We start from the raw sequence: 19,700 nt of genomic DNA on the forward strand, positions 1-19,700 counted from the left end.
GCACACATCCCTTTGCCTTGCAGGAGGGCTGTAGCCTCCTTAGCCCCAAGATCAAACATTCTTTGAGCACCTACTATGTGTTCTAGCCACAGGCCAAAGCAATTCTGTGGAGAGGGAAGAGAATAAGACCCCAAGCCTGGACATCATGGAACACAACCTGACCAGTGAGATGGTGTTGGCAAACTTTTTGATCTGTGCCATTCTGGTATTTTTAAAATGGTATTTCCTTATGGTTTAAATTTGCAGTTCCCTTACTATAAACGGGGTTCTAATTTTTTTTTTTTTTTTTTTTTTGAGACTGAGTCTCACTCTCTCGCCCAGGCTGGACTGCAGTGGCATGATCTCAGCTCACTGCAAGCTCCGCCTCCTGGGTTCATGCCATTCTGCCTCAGCCTCCCGAGTAGCTGGGACTACAGGTGCCCACCACCACGCCTGGCTAATCTTTTGTATTTTTAGTAGAGACGGGGTTTCACTGTGTTAGCCAGGATGGTTTCAATCTCCTGACCTCGTGATCCGCCCGCCTTGGCCTCCCAATAGATATTTTTTAAATATTTAGGATCCCACTAGTATTTCTTTCTCTGGTTCCATTTCTGTCCATTTCTGTAGTTTGCACATGGGAGATATTCAAAATATCTAACCACCAGTGTGGCACCAACGGATCAGAGATGGTGCAGACCTTGGGGAAGGCCAGGCGTCTCAAACAGGCTTGGCTGTGCCTCAACCCAGCCTTTGCCATGTTTTTTTGTGTTGATTTATTGGCTATTTTCTTAGCATTTGTAGGAGCTCCTTACACATTAAGGGAAATATCTTTTGCCTGTGATATCTGTCCCTGGCTTGATTTATTGTGGTTTTCACAATGTAGAAATTTTTTATTTTTATGTAGTTGAATGTTTTGACTTTGGTTTTATGGCTTCTGACACTGAGGTTATATTTAGAAAGGCCTTCCTCACTCTGATACTATTGAATTAAAATATTTAAAAGCTCTCTGTTTTCTTTTAGTATTTTAAAGTTTTCTTTTTATGTTTAGATTCCTGATCCACTTGGGATTGAGTTTGGTGTCAGGAGTGAGGGAAGGATCCAATTTCCTGTTTGGGGGATGGCCACCTCTTCATCCTAATCCCAGTTGCTGAGAGAGCCATCTGTCCTCCACTGTCGTGCAGGGACACCCTTCTCATACACTAGATTTCCCGTTGTATTTGGGTCCATTTCTGTTTCACACCACTTCGAATCCCTTCCGCTCCAGAGCAATCTGAGCTGGTTCCTGTCCCCACTCCCTGTTCCTTTTCCAGAAGATTCCTTCTGATGCCTGCATACCCACTTTTCCTTATGAGCTATAAATTCAGCACATCCATTTCTAAACAAATCTTACCATTGCTTTCATTAGCTAACATTAAGCCAATAGGTACGTTTAGAGGAAACTGGCGTATTTATGACACTGAATCTTTCCACAAGAATAGGAATAAGGTATCTTCTGTGTTCCCTGTCTTCCCCCCACCCCCACCCCACCGTAATTGATTTTGTTGTCTGTCCTCTCCATGCCGTTTGAATGTTTCTTACCGGGTTTGCTCCCTGGTTTTTATACATTTTGTGGCTGATATAACGGGACCATTTCTTGCTCTGTGTTTCCTAACTGGAAGCTGTCTGCATGCAGGAAAACTCTTAAGGTGGGGGGCAGATATCAATTGTGCTCAAGCCCCCAGCCTTTTGCGCCACATGAAGTCAGCTGACACCAAGGCCCCAAGTGCATTCCCTGTGGGCAGAAGGAGCCTACACCCAGCACCTGTGTATCAGGTAGCACAGTGTCTGGCACTGGCCCCAGCCCCACGCTGCACGACCAAAACAGAGCCAGTTTGAGGAGCGTCACAAGTCAATAAGGCAGGGAGCCCCTCATGCTGTTGGAGCAGGAAAGGGGCCTGAGCCAGCACACAAAGGCAAGCGCTGGCCAGCCGGCCGACAGCACACGGCTGGCAAAGGTGCCAGCTCCACACAGCCCCAGCCCTGTAATTGGGGCCCACAGGTCGCTCTGGCCACAGCTGAACAAACCAGGGTGTAATTAACTTTCCACCCGGCTTGTTGCACAGCAGCATTTCACCTTCGCCAGAAAAGGAGGGCCTACCTTTCATAGGGGCTAGGGAAACACTCTTTGGTCCCAGTCCTCAAGAAGGGATAGCGGAGAGGGGAGCCACAAAATTAACCCACCAGGAACACATTTTTTGCTGTTGCTCTTTGAACAGAGTCCTCCCTCTTGTTTTTTTGTTAGTTGAGCATTCAAAAAAGCCATCTGGAGTTTAGTTTGAAATCGCTCACAGTCCCCAGTCTGTGTTCTCAAGCACAGGCGAGCCGTTCCGACCTCAGAGCTTGCCTTTACTGACAAGAGCTGTAACCTTGAGCAAGATCCTCCAGCTCTCTGAGCCTCAGTCACCCCATTGCAAAATGAGGACGAATGGTAGAAAATAGTGCCTAGCTTTGGGAGGCCCAGTCAGGAGGATTGCCTGAGGCCAGGAGGTCATGATCAACTTAGGCAACATAGCAAGACCTCATCCATACAAGAAAAAATTAAAAATGAGCCAGGTGTGGTGGGGCACCCCTGTAGTCCTAGCTCAGGAGGCTGAGGCGGGAGGATCACTTGAGCACAGGAAGTCGAGGCTGCAGTGAGCTACAAATGGCACCACTGCACTCCAGGCTGGGCAACAGAACAAGACCCTGTCTCTTAAAAAACTAATTAATTAAAAAAATAAAGACAGTGTCACCTTGGACACCAAAGGTGATTGTTATAAAGACTAGGTGAGATGATTCATTCATTCAACAAACATGTTGAATTCTGCTCTAGGGCTAGGCTAGAACATAACGGGAAACAAAACAGGTATGGCTGTTGTCCTCATGCAGCTTAATAGTAGGGAAGGAGATGGGTGAGAAACACATGAAAGACAATTACAGAAAGGGATGGGCGCTCTGGACTGTGTGGGCGTGGGGGCTGCAGAGGGCCAGCAGGGAGGGCTGCAAGGCGTGTGTTCCAGGCAGAGTCCCATAGTGCCTCACGGGCTGTGGGCACTGAAAATACAAAGAATGTCAGGACTACAGCCCTTGCTGTAGTGTGGAGGAGGCAACACCTGCTCACACATTTGCCCCCAGCACCAGACTGCCAGCCCCTGGAGGGCAGCACGCACCCCATCTGCTTCAGAACCACCTCTCTAGGGCCTGCCAGGAGCCTGGCCCAAGTCAGAGATCAGGGAACGGAGCTGAAGGGAAGACACCAATGCTGAGCTCCGAACTGGTCCTGAAGGTGATTTCTATTCCAAGGCAAGTGCCTGGAGCCCATGGTCTTACTACCTACAACGAAAAGCCATATCAGGCCAGCAGCCCCTTTAGCAAAGAGGCCAAAGACCCCAAAAGCTGTCAAGTCCTCCAGCCCTGGGGACCTGGGCTGGCACGTTCAGGACTGGCACAGCACAGACCCCTGCTGACAGCCCACTGTGGACACTCTGAGGAATGGCACTAAGAAAGTCAGATCTCAAGCATGACAGCGCAGACGGAGCACCCACACACCCTCCAGCAGCCAGCCTCTTAATTCAGGCCAAAGCAGGGGTCAACATAAATTGCAGTGTCTTTAAAAGGGAGTATTTGCACCAGGAAGTGATAAATCCAGACTACAGGCCCACAGGTGACTGGCTTCAGTCAGCACATAAAAAACCACCATCAGCCCATGGGCAAACCAAACCTCTCGCACCTGCTTCTACGGTACCCCAGGCAGTTCCTATAGAAACTTTCTAAAGCAGTCCAAGTCCTCCTGGCTCCTAGAAGATGATGACAAACACCCCCTGCTGGAGTTTAAAGGACCCAAATTTGCTTGGCCAACGCTTCACAAATTATGACATTATTTGTTCCAACGTGATTTAAATCAGTGAGACCTGAATTGACAGGGACTGCCCATCCTTGGCAATTCAGACAACCACCAAATCCTTTGCCATTTCCTGACTTGGTGCCCACAAACATGTCTCCATTAGGAACAGAGAAGCCCATCACACTCACCCAGTCAGCCCCTATCTACACTGTGGCAAAAAGCCTCATCTACAGACATCTTAGTCTAAATTTAATATTTTCATAGAGTATGGACACAGTACCTGCAACCCAATCTTCCTGCCCTTGAGTACTGCTATTTAAAAGACAGAGCTCCCCCCAGCAAAAAAAAAAAAAAAACAAAGAAAAATGGCGAAGACCAGGTAACCACATGGGAACCCATTCATAACATGTTATGTGACAAACACAGAACGTAAAAACGTATGTGCTCACAACCCCAAGCATGCGAACGTGTGGCATCCTGTGGCCAGGGGCTGGAGAGGAACAAAGAACAATCAAACAGACATCGGGGTGGGGAGAATGAATGGAGAGGACTGGATTTTTGCTCTTTTCAGTTTGTGTCATAAAAACGCAATGTTTGATACCTTATGGGTTTAAGGTTGGTTTCTCCTCAGACACAAATGAGAGCGAGAGGGAGAGAGAGGAACAGGACTTGATGGAGTTGTCCGAGATCTTAAAGTCCACGCTTCAACAGCTCATGGGCCCGGCATGCCACTCCTGCTGAGGAACAACAGAGAGGTGCCTTCTCGAGCTCCCAACTGGAAATGAAGGCTCCTTAGTGCAGGGGCCGGGCTCCAGGTTGGGGATGGGGGGGTCTTCCATCGTGGCCATTCTGGCATGAAGCTCCCCTCCCACCCCTGAGGGGTGAGCATCCCCCCCACCTTAGAAAACCCCCAAACCTCACCACAGCACTCTCCCAGATTCTGAGGGAGCAAAATGCTGCCCCCAATCTCCCCCTCAACACCACCCCAACTGCCGTAGAAAGACACAGAAGCAGTTTTCAGGAAGAGCCACATTCACAGTCACCACCCACAAACACACCCCCGACACCCCAACACACAGCGCTCTCCCCAGAAGGCCAATGGCTCACAAGGGCTGACCCTGCCAGGACACACCCGTTTGAGGAGGTGTGTGCTGCCTCCACGTTCCAGCAGCAACAGTCCCTATGAGGGGGAGGGTTGTTCACACCCCAGGTCACGATTCCTGAGGAGCAGACTCTCTGCTCCAGGCCAAGCGGGCAGACCCTCTGGTTCCCACAGAAACATCTGCAGGGCACCGTGGCCTGCCCAGCCTGTGCCCAACGCGACCCTCTCAGACACGGTCTCTGCTGGGCTTCTATCGAGTGACCAGTGGTGAGCGTCCAGCAGACCCATCAGGCCTGGCCAGGGGGAGCCTGAGATTGCACATTTATATCAGTTCCAAACCTTTAAATCAGAGGCCAATTTTCCAACAACATCTTATGCTAAAGCCCCAGGTATAAAACAGACTTTTAAGGTGAATCGCTCTGACTGGACTGGACATCAGCGCCCCCTCAGTCTGACAGGCCCCAATACTCACCCCTACGCCCCAAACACACCACACCATAGCCTCAGAGATAATTCTGGGAACACAGTTCGAAAACCACTGCACAATGGAAGGGTGTGGAGGCATTCCAGGTAGGGAACTGTTTTGAATAATACATACGCAATTCCCGGTGGTTTATCACATCATTGGGTAATCCTAAGAACCCAAGACCTGTGGGAAAATAACTCCTCACACATCTAGGAAACTATCCCAGGCTGGGTCACGCCTTTACTGGGCGGTAATGAATTTCTCAGGGATGTGCTTAGGCAAGGTTGTTTCCCTCACTCTTTCAAGGAATTTCTGACTCCCCTCCAATGCTCCAGGGTTTGGGGGTATTCCTAGCTCCTGCGTCCCCACGGAGGTCATTAGCAGGGTCCTGTTAGGAAGCGGGCAGGAGTGTCAGTGGATACCACCAGCATCAGTAAGGGCAGCTGGGGACCCTGCAAACAGGGCTGCCATGGATTTCACCTGGAGTCAGGGGCTGATGAGAGAAGGGTTTGCCACTGGGAGGAGGATCCTTCCTGGGGACCAAAGCACAATTAGCTACCAGTTCTTATTTCTGGCTCAGACCCCCACATATAGCCCAGTTTCACCGTATCCTTTCTCCATCTAGAAATGCCACTTTTTTTTTTTTTTTTTTCCTTTTTTGAGACGGAGTCTCACTGTGTCGCCCAGGCCAGAGTGCAGTGGCATGATCTCGGCTCACTGCAACCTCCGCCTCCCGGGTTCAAGCGATTCTTTTGCCTCAGCCTCCCAAGTAGCTGGGACTACAGGCATGTGCCACCACGCCCGGCTAATTTTTGTATTTTTAGTAGACATGGGGTTTCACCATATTGGCGAGGCTGGTCTTGAACTCCTGACTTCGTGATCCGCCTTCCTCAGCCTCCCAAAATGCTGGGATTACAGGCATGAGCCATTGTGCCCAGCCCAAAATGCCACCATTCTTAAAGTGAGACTGAAAGACAGGAGAATCTCCTTGATTTGAAGGGCTGGAGGAAGGGGCAGCCTCTAAGAGCTGCAGGGACTCACGTAAGTACAGCTTAGCAGAAGGCCTGGGGCCCCACTCTAACAACTACACAGAATGGCCTATTCTCTTGCATTTAGAAAATAAAGAGAATAACTTTTCATTAGATGAATTAGTTGATTGTAAAGTAAGTGGCAATATTTCATTCTCTTATAGTTAAGATTCCATGTTAATTCTTGGCTAAATCAAGAAACATACCAACATCTATAATATTATTCCTCAAGTAGGATGAGGGTCAATAGCCCAGGGTCCAGAGGAAGTCCTAGCTTGGGCACCAAACAGTTATGTGACCTTGGCCAAGCAATCACCTTTTCCTCCCTTTGCCCTAGTATTTCCCTTGGGGAAGTGAGGAGACTTAAAAAGCTAACCTCATAGGTCCCTTCCAATTCTGATTTAGAATTGAAAATTAACCATCACCTCTGCCTCTGGTTGCAATATCATAAATTCCAAATGACTGGGGTTTGCATTACTGGGCCCCAAAATGTCCAAAACTGTAAGATTCTTCTTAGGTCTATTATTATTATTATTATTTAAATATCTGTTCCTCCAGAGGTTGAGAATGAGGACTTGGTCTAGCCAGCGCTGTGCAGGCACAGGTGTCACTAGAGGGCAAATCATAGCAGTTCCCCAAACACTTAGTTTCAAAATTCCAAGATGATATGAGGAGTAGAAAAAGCGAGAGCTTTGGGTGCCAATCTAATCCCTACCAGTAAATGTTCCCCTCAACAGGTGATGGGTTCCCTTTAGAATGCAGGCCTGAGATTTCAGGCCTTCTTCCACAAACCAGTATCCAAGGAGTTTCATCAACAACCCTGATGGAAGATGGTCTCTCAGGAAGACTGTGTAAGGAACACAGGTCCTATGGACTCCCTCTGCAGATCTCAGAGCCCAGAAATGTGTCATCCCTGTAGCATGGCTGCCACATCCCAGGGAATGCACATGCCCTCTGACTCCCCACCCCAATCACCCCAGACAAATACACATATACACACACAACTCCTGAAGTCTTCAGTAGCTCCTAGAAAACTGGTCTTACACACCCTCTCCAAGGCACCGAGTAAATGGAGAAAAGAGCTCCAGTCAAATCTAGCAGAAGCAGCTCCCAGCTACCCTTCTCCTCCTACTCAGAGAAGCGTGAGGTCAAGCACAGAGTTGGAATCAGGTCCCTTTTTCACGGGCTGTCCTTGGCCTTTGAAATTCTCCTCGTCCCATCACAAGCTCTGCCTCAGAGCTTACTCCTTTACGCAGCTTTCCACACTTAAGCTGCTTAACTCTGCACTAACAACCTCTTAATTACTGCGTTTCCAAAAGGCCTTCCAGAAATTCAAGGTGCAGATCCACCCATTCATGGCCTGAGTACCAGAGCACAGCTTGCGGGGAGAGGGGGCCAGGACAGAGCACCACCATCTAATTCCTGCCTGCCGGAAAGCTGTTGCTTTTATTTTTAATTGTATTTAAAAGGCGGATACAGGGTACCCAAGACACCACAATAAAATGACATTAACTGTAAAATTACATTATTAATTCTTTAATCTCACTTGAGGCTTCAAGCTGTTGCTATGTCCAATTACCCGTGTAACCACCTGTCAGAGTCCCGGGGCTATTTTGCATTACCTCCAGGACAGCGGTGGGCCCGGTGGTCCGTCAGGTCTGCCAGAGACTCGAAGTCCTGCTGACAGTGATCGCAGGTGTAAATTGATTCATCCTCCATGTCTTCATCATCCTCATTTCTCTCCTCTTGACTTGTCACGCTGTTCCTGTCTTCCAGCGCACGGCTGGTTTTCCGATCGCACTCCGGCTCTCCTTCTAGGCCTCCTGCCAACAGGAAGAATACAGTCCATGTCAGCTGATGGGGTCTTGGGAAAGGGTTTTAAAAGAATCGTCCGGCATTTATTAAGATACATTTAATTACTCTACCTCCCGGGGTCCATTATCCTTGACACCTCTCAGTATATTAATAGATGGGGTTTTTTTGTAGCATGTGGTGCCATAATTCTCAACTAGATTCTTTAATTCTTGGTGCAAATCATCTAGGGGGATTTCCTGTCATCTCCCCTCTGTGCACGGATGCTGGGGGCCGTGACCCATCAGAGAGGTGAAAAATCTTAGTATTTTGTCTCCTAAAAACCAGATTCGGTTACACACCTTTTTAAAGCCCCCATCAGCTGTTCCTAATACACCTAAACTTTTAGTTTTCCCCACAGGCTTGAAATTTAGAGCTGGGAGATCTCTTAGCCAAGTTCACCTTCCACACAACAGGCCTCCCAGGGCAGTGACGTTGGCTCAGTTCTTTGTAAAGATGTCCAACTCTGAAATAAAGGAAGTACACATTTGAAGAACCATGGATGGTCGAATCTCAAGCTTAAAATGCATCCAGGCTGGGCATGGGAGCTCACACCTGTAATCCTAGCACTCTGAGAGACCAAGGTGGGAAAACTGCTGAAGGCCTGGAGTTTGAGACCAGCCTGGGCAATATAGCAAGACTCTATCTCTACAAAAAAAAAAATTTTTTTTTTAATTAGCCTGGAATAGTGGTGTGTGCCTGTAGTTCTAGCTACTCAGGAGGATTGCTAGAGACCAGGAGTTCGAGGTTACAGGGAACTATGATCGTGCCACTGTACTCCAGCCTGGGCCTAGACCCTATCTCTAAAAAATATAAAATAAAATAAATAGCGTCACCTGTGACCTGGTACAGGCCTAGACAGTGAGAAACAGTCTTGGAATGATCTCACTGATTTCTTTAAAATAAAACAGCTACTACGCTTAGCACTGTGCAGAGAGTGGCCAATCTATAGGGAAAAGTGAATTCGTGATCATAATGATGCCTTGCAATTGTGCTTTGTTCGGTGCTTCTTCAAAGCCACCATTATATATACACAGCCCCATTTCACAGCCTTGCATATCCTAAACTCAAAGAAGGCTCAAAGGATCATGTGATCCAACCCTCTGCAGAGAGGGAAAGCTTTGTTATTTCCGTCTCACTTGTAAGGTACCTGGCATCCAGCCAGAAGAAGCAACAGCCCAAGCACCTTACAGAGGCTCAGCTCAACTTTATGACTCCTGGTCTAGTTCACTTCCCTGCACAACTGTGGGAAATGGAGCACAGCCCCAATCTTACAGATTAAAAAGACACACCAGGAACTTGTAAATCAAAGTGCAAAAGCACATGGTAAATATAACACACAGAATATATCAGTAATCCTAATAAATGTCAATGGATAAAATGTGTCTGTTAAAATGCAGAGACCCTCGGATTGGAAAATAAAAGTGTGTGTTGTGTGTTGTCTGTTCCTACAGCCCATCCTGGAAAACAGATCTACCCATCCAGAAATTAGCTGCACTGATTTAAATCAAAGAGAGATCTTATTATCGATAAAGGTGTTTTTGAAAGCATATATACATGTGCAAAAGTGCGTGCATGTGCACCTGTATGTACGTGTGTACATGCAACATCACAGTTACAGGAAAAGGCTCAGTGCACAACCTGCAAACCCCTGAGGGCGGGCGCCAAAGCAAGAAAGAGAGACACGAAGCAAAGAATGCACTCAATTCAAGGTGGAAACCACAGTCCTATGAATATTTCAATTTGGAAACAGATAATGTTATAAAGTCTCTATTTCTCCCGTCTGCACAGAACATGCCCTTCCAAGCACCCGACATCAAGAACCTGGGAACACAAATCGGCTCATCGGAGAGCCAGCTGCTTCCTTCCAAGGCAGGGAACGTTGCACGACACGCCGACTGGAACTGTGCGGAGGCAGTAAAAATCAATGTTTCCATTTGTGGCCCATCAAAACATCTCTCTTCTTACCAATTAAGGGATGTACAGTTTTTAGGTTCTTTTATTATCAGAACGCGCCAACTTCTGGCAAGACAGAAATCCCATTAAAAGCCAGGCAGCATATTTATCTCAGGGAATCTGATCTGCCGCTGCGGTGAGGGCAAGAAATAGAAAGCAAAGAAATGAGAAATATCATTTGGAGCCTTCGATATTATAAGTCATCACACAACCATGGTTACACAGTCAAGTGCCGGTCTCCGAAATTCCTCGTTTACAGTCTTTCCTTAATTAAAAAAAAATGTTCTGTAGAAAGGGAAAATAAAAGAGCCATAATTCTGGCTTTATCTACTACACCGACTCTCCAGATAATAAGTTACAATCAGCACCACACTTGTGCTACTTTACTTAACACACAATTTAATAGACATATTTAAATTATCCCCTCGTTATTTTTTTGCCGTATTTACTTGGCAGCACTTTCTATAATAGCTCATCTAATCCACAACTGGAACCACAAACATCACAATGCATTTGATCTCTTTAAATCTGGTACATCCTGTTGACTCGGGAGTAGATAAATCAGAATGTCAACTCTCAGGTTTTTATAAGGCAAAAACCCATAAAGTCATCCAAGAGTATAAATCTGTTTTAAGCAACTGTCACCTCCCCTACGGCCGGCTACTAATGGGAAGGGAGGGTGGCTGTGCAGAAAGGGACAGAGACGGAGGCGAGCTCAGGCCACACAAAGGCGCAGACCTCATCCTCTGGGCTCCCAAGGGGTCCCAGCCTGGCCCTCAGGAAGGTGACACAAGACAGCGAAGACTCGGGCCTGAAGAAGTTTTGGGGAATGGGACTTCCCTGAAGACCCAAGGGCCCCTCTGCTGATTCAGCAGAATCAGGTGCTGGAGAACAGGAAGGCCTCCACCCCAGGCAGGGTTTGCCTCTTGCAAAGCACTTTCGTGCCCAGGAGTTTCTGAACCTCACCGTAAGACAAAAGAATAAATGGTGTTATTTTTCCATTTGCAGATGAGAAAACTGAGCCTCTGCAAGGCCACCCAAAGCCATGCAGGATCGAATCTATATGTTCACGTGTTCATTAAGCAGCACACCTTTCCTGAAGTCCCAGGGCCTGTTGAAGCCCCAAGCTCTCTAAGGCCCAGGAGGCGGGAGTTCTAAGAACAGGGAGCTCCAGGGACATCAGTCCTACCTGGAAACCCTCTGGGGTTCCTCTTTTCCAGGCCCACCTGATCAGTTGCTTCGTAAGTCCTGGGCATGGAATGAATGATTGGACCTTCCCTACTCCTTCAACCCAGCCCTGCCTGTCCTGTGTGCTGCTCTGTCCAGCCCCAGAGGCCCCCCAACTGGTCCCTGTCCTGAGTCTGGACATCACCTGTGCAAACTCAGAGAAGGTAGGGCCCAGAGGCCCAGCACCTGGCCCTGCCTTGTGAGTCCCATCACAAGTGCTGGCTCATTTCTATGACCTGGGCTAGAACTGTAGCTCACTGGTTCCTCCAATCACCCCAGAGCCCAGTGAAGCAACTTCAACCCCAAGGAGAAGGCCAATGGCTCAATGCTTTTCTGCAGAAGCCTCCAGGGCTGGGGAGGGCTTCCCGAAAACAGCCTGCTGGCTCCTTTCCCTCTGGCTCCTCCCCTGTCCTCCTGGGGGCTGTCTGCAGCAGCATGAAGAGAGCTCTCTCAGGGAAGGCCCGAGCCAAACGGATTTCAAATCAGGGACCTCTCCCTCAGGGCCATGTGCGTGGGACAGAAACCGAACCAGTGCTATGAATGCTGACTGTCCGTCCAGCTGACAAGATTCCCTACCTCCCAGAGCTCATGCTTTCCACGATGGACAACTGTTTTCTGATGTGCACACCTGCATCCTTTTGTCCAGGCATCCCCCAAGAACAGTGAGCATTGATTACGCACTCAATGCTTAATCAAGTGCAGGCACCTTACGAGTTGATGCCATCATATCCCCATTTTACAGGTGAGGAAAGCAGAGCTCTGGGAAGTGACAGAGCTTAAGTGAGGCCACAGAGAAGTGGTGGGGCCGAGTTTCAAGCCCACTGCATGTGACTCTTAACCGCTCTACTACATGGTTTCCTCACAGCAAGACACAATGAACACCTTGTTGGGAGTTTGTAAAACCCCTCAAAGTCCCATGTAGGGTCCTGGTCACAGCCCCTAAGGTTCAGCAATGGCTCTGCTGACCTCTCTCACTTATCGCCCACCTCCACAGCCTTGAAGGTCATCTTTCAACCCCATAAACTGCCAAGTCTCTTTGGTCCAGGGCTTCCCACTCCTGATCTCCAGCAGGAAGATTTCCGTTAAGTCTTCACACAGCTCCCAAAGATCTCCACCAGCCTGGGCACCTACGGAACTCAGGGCCCCATTACTCCTTCCCCAGGGCTCTCTTCCCTTTGCAGTCAGAGCTCTCAGCATCACGTGCACTCATGCATTTGTGGGCTAATTCGTCTACTCTCTCTCTCTCTCCCTGTGGCAGGCTGCATTTTCCCCAGACGGCCACAGCAATATCTCCCACCCCACCTGCCCTTCTGCAGGGAGACCTGGACTCCCCCATCATAACGAGGGACTGAATTCTCCTCCACAGTCCCCCTCGGGGCTGGCCAGACTCAGTGGCTCCTTGACCAACAGGATGCAACAGAAGTGCTATTCTAGACTTCTGAGGCTAGGTCAGAAGGAGGCTTGCAGCTTCTCCCTGTGTCTCCTGGGACACTCCCCCTTCAAGCCCAGCAGCCATAATATATGAAGCCCGAGCCACATGGAGAGAGAGCACATGGGGGCTCCAGTCAACAACTCCCAGCTTCCAGCACCGACTTCAGCCATGGGAGCACACCATCTTGGATATCCCACCCCAAGAAGCCTTTGGATGACAGCAGCTCCAAACACCATGCGGCTGCAACCGTACAAGAAACACCCAGTGAGACTGCCAGCTGAACCCAGTTAGCTCATAGTACTGTGAGGAGTAGTAGTAAATTATTGCTTCAGGCCATTACATTTTGGGATGGTTTGTTACTTAGCAATGGATAGCCGACCTTCTCGCCCCACACCAGACTATAAGCTCCATGAGGGCAGGAGCTGTGTCTAATTTAGCTCAGTGCCACCTCCCCCAACCCTGGCATACAGATGGACATATAGTAGGGGCTCAATAAATGTTGAATGAATGGATGAGTGAATTAATTGATTGGTTTCAAAAAAGCAGGCCTCTGAATCCCCACACAGGTGGAGGCAGAAGGAGGGGAAGGGGCCACAGTGCAGTTTATTGTCTGACGATAAGTATTAGATTGAACCATATAAAGGTGCCATCTTTTTAGGTCAAAAAAGTTGAATATTGGCAATCTCAAATGGCTCGACCTCACATATGATGAGGTTGCCCTGTCCTGCCAGCTTCTTCCTGCAGCCAGGAGGAAGAGGGTACACCCACACCAGGAAACCCCACTACACCACACCCACCCAAACCTAGCTTCCCTGAACCCAAGATATGGACTTGGGGGACTTTCTATGAGCAAAGAGAGGCAATAACAAAACCTTTCACCTCAATCACGTTTCATTGGAAAGCAGTGAATTTTCAGCTGGTCACAATGGCTTACTCCTGTAATCCTAGCACTTTAGGAGGATGAGACAGGAGAATCTATCGAGTTTGAGACCAGCCCAGGCAACACAGTGAGACCTCATCTTTACAAAAATTTTAAAAATTAGCCAGGCATGGTGGTGCATGCCTGTGGTCCTAGCTACTTGAGAGGCTGAAGCAGGAGGATCGATTCAGCCCAGGAGTTGGAGGCTGCAGTGAGCCGTGTTCGCACCACTGCACTCCAGCCTGGATAACAGAGCAAGAGTCTCAAAAAATAAAGTAAAAGTAGTGAATTTTCCCACCCTGCTGAGCTACTGCCCTTAAGAAAGGGCTTGCATTCAAGATGATGACATTGAGAGCAGACAGCGGACCCTGCAGAAACGCTGTGCAGCAAGACAGCTGGCCCCATGCCCTCTGGAGGGAAGGAGCAGTAGAGGCCTTGCCAGGGACAGAGGGCCTTGCCAGGGACAGAGGGAGGTGGCACAGCCTCCCCTACACCCTGAGGGGATGCTGAGTATGGTGTGAGCATCTCCCGGTACCATTTTACATTCACACTGCCCCATTTCGATGAGCACAGGAACTCTACGTGGTAGGTACAATGGATATCCCCATTCCGCAGGTAGGTGCAATGGACTCGCCCACTTTGTCAATGAGGAAAAAAAAACAAGGCTCAGGAGCCCATTCAAAGCACATGCCAGGAAGGGCAGAGCGGGATTTGTATCCAGGTCTTCTGACTCTAGATCCTGACTCTTTTTTTTTTTTTTCCAAGACAGAGTTTCACTCTGTCACCCAGGCTGGAGTGCAATGGCGCAATCTCAGCTCACGGCAACCTCTGCCTCCCAGGCTCACGCGATTCTCCTGCCTCAGCCTCCTGAGTAGCTGGGATTACAGGCAAGCACCATCATGCCTGGCTAATTTTTATATTTTTAGTAGAGACGGGGTTTTGACATGTTGGCCAGACTTGTCTCAAACTTCTGATCCACCTGCCTCGGCCTCCCAAAATGCTGGGAATACAGGTGTGAGCCACTGCACCCAGCTGATCCTGGCTCTTAACCACTATACAGAAAGGCAGAAAGGGAATGCCTGCAAAATCACGGGGCAGGGGACAGCTGGCTGGGTCCACTGCCAGGAAAGGGGAATGGGGAGAGGCCCCAGGGGACCAGACTGTCCACAGGCTGCCAGGTCTGAGAACAGGACATTTCCTACCTTCTCAGCAGGGCTTCGCGAGGTCATGAGCCAGGGCTGCCAGGGCCTCACCCTCCCAAGGGCCAGCTAGGAAAAGATCAGCCAGTGTCGGCCCCTGGCCAGCACACGAATCAGAAAGAAACCCACCCAGAAGGATGCCTCTTCCTCGCCCTCGTGTCCCGGGAGTCAGCTAGTCAGCATGAAGCCCTGGGCACACTGAAAACGTCCCAGCAACCATCAGAGGTCCCACCTCTGGGGCCGCATGGCTGAGTATCCACGAGATGGAGGCAGGGGGCCAGGAGCTGCCTCCATGCACCCGAGACAGAGAGACTCAGGACAGAGCTTGAGAGACGTGAGACAGACCAGGGTCAACAATCACACGCACTCACCCATTCTTTCCTTCATTCTTTCCACAAATATTTATTAAGTGCCTACTGTGTGCCAGGCATAAGACATGCACATTTGCTACAACATACGGGGTGCTCCCCAACCCTATTTATCTTGGCGGCCTCAAAGCCCACACAAAGGCTGGCACAGAAAAGATGCTTAATAAATATGGGGTGGGCGAATGAGTGATTAGATGAATAAATGAATGCCCAAGAGGATACGCTAAGTAGTAAGAGCCAGCATTCAGGGCTGGGGCTGGTCGGGGACCCAGGTTCCAGTCTTAGCTCCAGTACCCCTCAGCCCCCAACCATGAGTGACCTTAACCAAAGCAAGTCCCCTACCTGAGCCTCTGATTCCTCATAGGCCCAAAAGGAGCCTGAATCTCATGAAAGCCATCCTCTCCAACCTCACAGTGGGGAGGCGGGGCTCACCTGAATGCATGGCCACTATGAGACAGGCACGCAGCTCAGCTCCACATCAGGGGTTATAGGAGCCTTGTGGGGTTTCGAGGGGATAGGGGAGGCCAGGGCAGGGATGGGTGGGAGGAGGAAGGGTGCAGGGGAGAAGGGAGACCAGTGGAGCGGAGAGAGTGAGAGAGCCAGGAACACTGCCAGGTGAGAGTGAGAGGGCAGCAGGTCAGCAGGACCAGCAGGCCATCAAGCCCTGGGAAGGCTTCCCCACCTCTCACTTCTTCTCCCAATCAGATTTGGATGGGAGACCATACCATCCACCCCTGCAGAAAGCAGAACCACCAGGCGTCACATTCTAGGCGCATCCAGGGGTTACCAGAGAACCCAACTGTACAGGAGCCATCGGGACACTGGGGTAGAGGAGTACAGTGGAGCTGATGGAACCAAGTTGTTGAAATAAAGACAGTCATTAAGTAATGACACATACAAGCAGCAGATGGCTGGATGCATGTTCCAGGGACTGTCGAGGATGACAGAGAAAAAACAGAAAAGAATCACAGGCTCTGAAGCCAGCCTGTCTGGGTTCAGATCCACACTCCACCATTTAGCAGCTGGGGAACCATGAACAAGTCACTTGCCCTCTCTGGGACTCATTTAATTAAGTCACATAATTTTAATAAGGTAATATATACAAAGCCGGATGCTTGGCTCACAGTACAGCTTGAGACAATGGTAGCTGGTGAGCACTGTCTTGCTGCTGCATTATGATTCAAACCAACATGTGTAGCATCGCGGTGCAGACAAGAGCTGGAGGCGTCAAACCTGGAGGGGTCTGGCAGGAGGGCTCACATGCTCCTGAGGATGCAGGAGGACGAGGAATGTCAGGGCACGGGCCCTCTTGCAAGGCACGAAAATGTCCATGCATACCAAAAGAAAAAAAATCCACTCCACCAGGAGAGAAAAGTCCTGGGTCCAAGTGTGAATCCTCCCCTTCCCAGACTGTGCGACCCTAAGTAAGGTGCGAGCCACCTCCTCCGTGAAGGCGTGTGATCAGCTTACAATCCACAAGCCCACTGTTCCTGTGCCTGCCCTCTGTAGGTGGCTGAGGGAAAAACGGTCCAGGAAGATACCTACTATTTCCAAAGTCTTTACCCTGGAGCAACACGGTTTTTTTTGTTTGTTTGTTTGTTTGTTTGATTTTTTTTTTTTTGGAGACATGACCTTGGTCTGTCACCGAGGGTGGAGTGCAGTGATGCAATCTCGGCTCACTGCAGCCTCGAACTCCTGGGCTCAAGCAATTCTCCCATGTCAGCCTCCCGAGCAGTCAGGATTACAGGTGCACCACCAGACCCAGGTAATTTTTTTTCCCCCGAGACAGTCTTGCTGTGTCACCCAGGCTGGAGCGCAGTGGCGCAATCTCGGCTCACTGCAACCTCTGCCTCCCAGGTTCAAGTGATTCTCTTGCCTCAGCCTCCCGAGTAGCTGGGATTACAGGCACCTGCCAACGCACCCAGCTAGACCCAGGTAATTTTTAAAATTTTTGTAGAGATTGGGTTTTGCTATGTTGCCTAGGCTGGTCTCAAACTCCCAGCCTCAAGTAATCCCACCTCGGCCTCCCAAATTGCTGGGATTACAGAAGTGAGCCACTGTACCCTGCCGACATTTCTTTTTCATAAAAAAAAAATCCTCCTCCCTAACAGCCTGCACGTTTCCTAAAAACATGTTCCCGAGGGCAAGATGCCTTTTCTGAACCTGGGCACCAGGTCAAAGCCCTGGCTTAGCCTCTACTCGGTGTTCGTTTGGGCCCTGCTCTTAGAGAAGAACCCTCTCCTCCATGAACACTCTCTCAAGCAGGCCCCAGGAGGGGTGTGGCCAGGGCTGGGCAAGGAGCCCACCAACCCCAATTCCGCACTCTGCTTGTGCATCCATTGCTGGCCCCAAATTCCAAAAGGCAGCCATTATTTATCTTCAGGTTTAAAATATTTGCAGTGCAGGCAGCGGGGTAACATTTAACACTCAGCCTAAAGGGTCCCCTTGGCAGTAGAGCTCTAGGCAAATATTTTAACACATAATTTGCTGTCCAAGTTCGGCTTCTTAAATAAGGAAGCAACTTCCCGACGGCTGTCTGGGGAGCCCTGATGTCCCTGTCACTGCCCGTGGCTCTGTGGATGGAATTTCAAGCCAAGGTCCATCAGAGACATTGAACCTGACCTCGGCTGCATCACACAAGGCCTCGCTGGGCTGCTCTGTCTAGCCATGAGGGACTGGATACAGAACAACGATCTGCAGAGGCCCACGGAAATGACTAGAAACTTCCAGAGAATGTATCTTCAGTTGTCAGGAAATCTAGAACCTAAAGGTGAACCTAAAGTGTGATGGCAATCGCCTCCTTCAGGCCAGACCTTCCAATTCATTTGTATCTTTCGCCTCGTGATCCCCAGGCCCTGTCAGGGAGACGTTACCACCAACCTATTTTTTTTTTTTTTTTTTTTTTGCATACATGCAGGGGAATTTTTTTTTTTTTTTTTTTTTATACTTCAGGGTTTTAGGGTACATGTGCACAATGTGCAGGTTTGTTACATATGTATCCATGTGCCATGTTGATTTCCTGCACCCATTAACTCGTCATTTAGCATTAGATGTATCTCCTAATGCTGTCCCTCCCCCCTCCCCCCACCCCACAACAGTACCCGGAGTGTGATGTTCCCCTTCCTGTGTCCATGAGTTCTCATTGTTCAATTCCCACCTATGAGTGAGAACATGTGGTGTTTGGTTTTTTGTCCTTGCGATAGTTTACTGAGAATGATGTTTTCTAGTTTCATCCATGTCCCTACAAAGGACACGAACTCATCATTTTTTATGGCTGCATAGTATTCCATGGTGTATATGTGCCACATTTTCTTAATCCAGTCTATCGTTGTTGGACATTTGGGTTGGTTCCAACTCTTTGCTATTGTGAATAGTGCCGCAATAAACATACGTGTGCATGTGTCTTTATAGCAGCATGATTTATAGTCCTCTGGGTATATACCCAGTAATGGGATGGCTGGGTCAAATGGTATTTCTAGTTCGAGATCCCTGAGGAATCGCCACACTGACTTCCACAATGACCACCAACCTATTTTACAGAGGTCAAAACTGAGGCTCCGATGGCTGAGACAGCCCCCTCAGTCACTCGGATAACAACTGGAGAGAAGCTCTCAACTCCAGTTCCCCCACCACCACCACACAAATTACAGAAATGAGTGTACAAGCGAATGGGATGTGGAGTGAGCACACAGAAGCCCACCCAGGGAGGGATCTCAACTCCTCTAGATGGTCAGCACTGCAAACACACCTGCTGCTTTTTTTTTTTTTTTTTAAGAAGAAAATCCATGGCTCACACTTGTAGTCCCAGCACTTTGGGGGGCCGAGGCGGGCAGATCATTTGAGGTCATGAGTTGGAGACCAGCATGGCCAACATGGTGAAACCCTGTCTCTACTAAAAATACAAAAAAATAAATAAAAAAATTAGCCAGGCATGGTGGCGCATGCCTATAATCCCAGCTACTCGGGGGGCTGAAGCAGGAGAATCACTTGAACCTGGGAGGCAGAGATTGCAGTGAGCCAAGATTGCACCATTGCACTCCAGCCTGGGCAACAGAGTAAGGCTCTGTCTTAAAAAAAAAAAAAAAAAGGAGAAGAAGGAGGAAATCCACCGTTCTCTATAAAATTTCTGGATGATTTCTAAACGTTGACTTCACGTTTTAAGAAACACAGTATGGGCTAAACAATACGCCTTGGAGGGCTGGTCCAGCCTGGGGGCTACCCACTGAGGGTCTCTGCCATGGAGTGTGTCCAGCAAGAGCCCCTAGAGCACAGGGTCATCTGCTCATTCCTCACCAGAAAGAGCAGCCAGCT

General features: G+C 49.1%; 1 protein-coding gene across 1 annotated transcript in view; it reads right to left on the reverse strand.

The window, feature by feature from the left end:
• ZNF423 (zinc finger protein 423) overlaps nt 1–19,700 on the reverse strand; it is a 365,642-nt gene that overhangs the window by 231,000 nt on the left and 114,942 nt on the right. Inside the window, exon 3 of the mRNA XM_032157297.2 lies at nt 8,060–8,260. Within this exon, the coding sequence (XP_032013188.1) occupies nt 8,060–8,260 (201 nt within the window). The remainder of the gene's footprint in view (nt 1–8,059; nt 8,261–19,700) is intronic.

Source organism: Hylobates moloch, unplaced genomic scaffold (assembly GCF_009828535.3).
Source record: "Hylobates moloch isolate HMO894 unplaced genomic scaffold, HMol_V3 SCAFFOLD_6, whole genome shotgun sequence".
Classification (NCBI taxonomy): Eukaryota; Metazoa; Chordata; class Mammalia; order Primates; family Hylobatidae; genus Hylobates; species Hylobates moloch.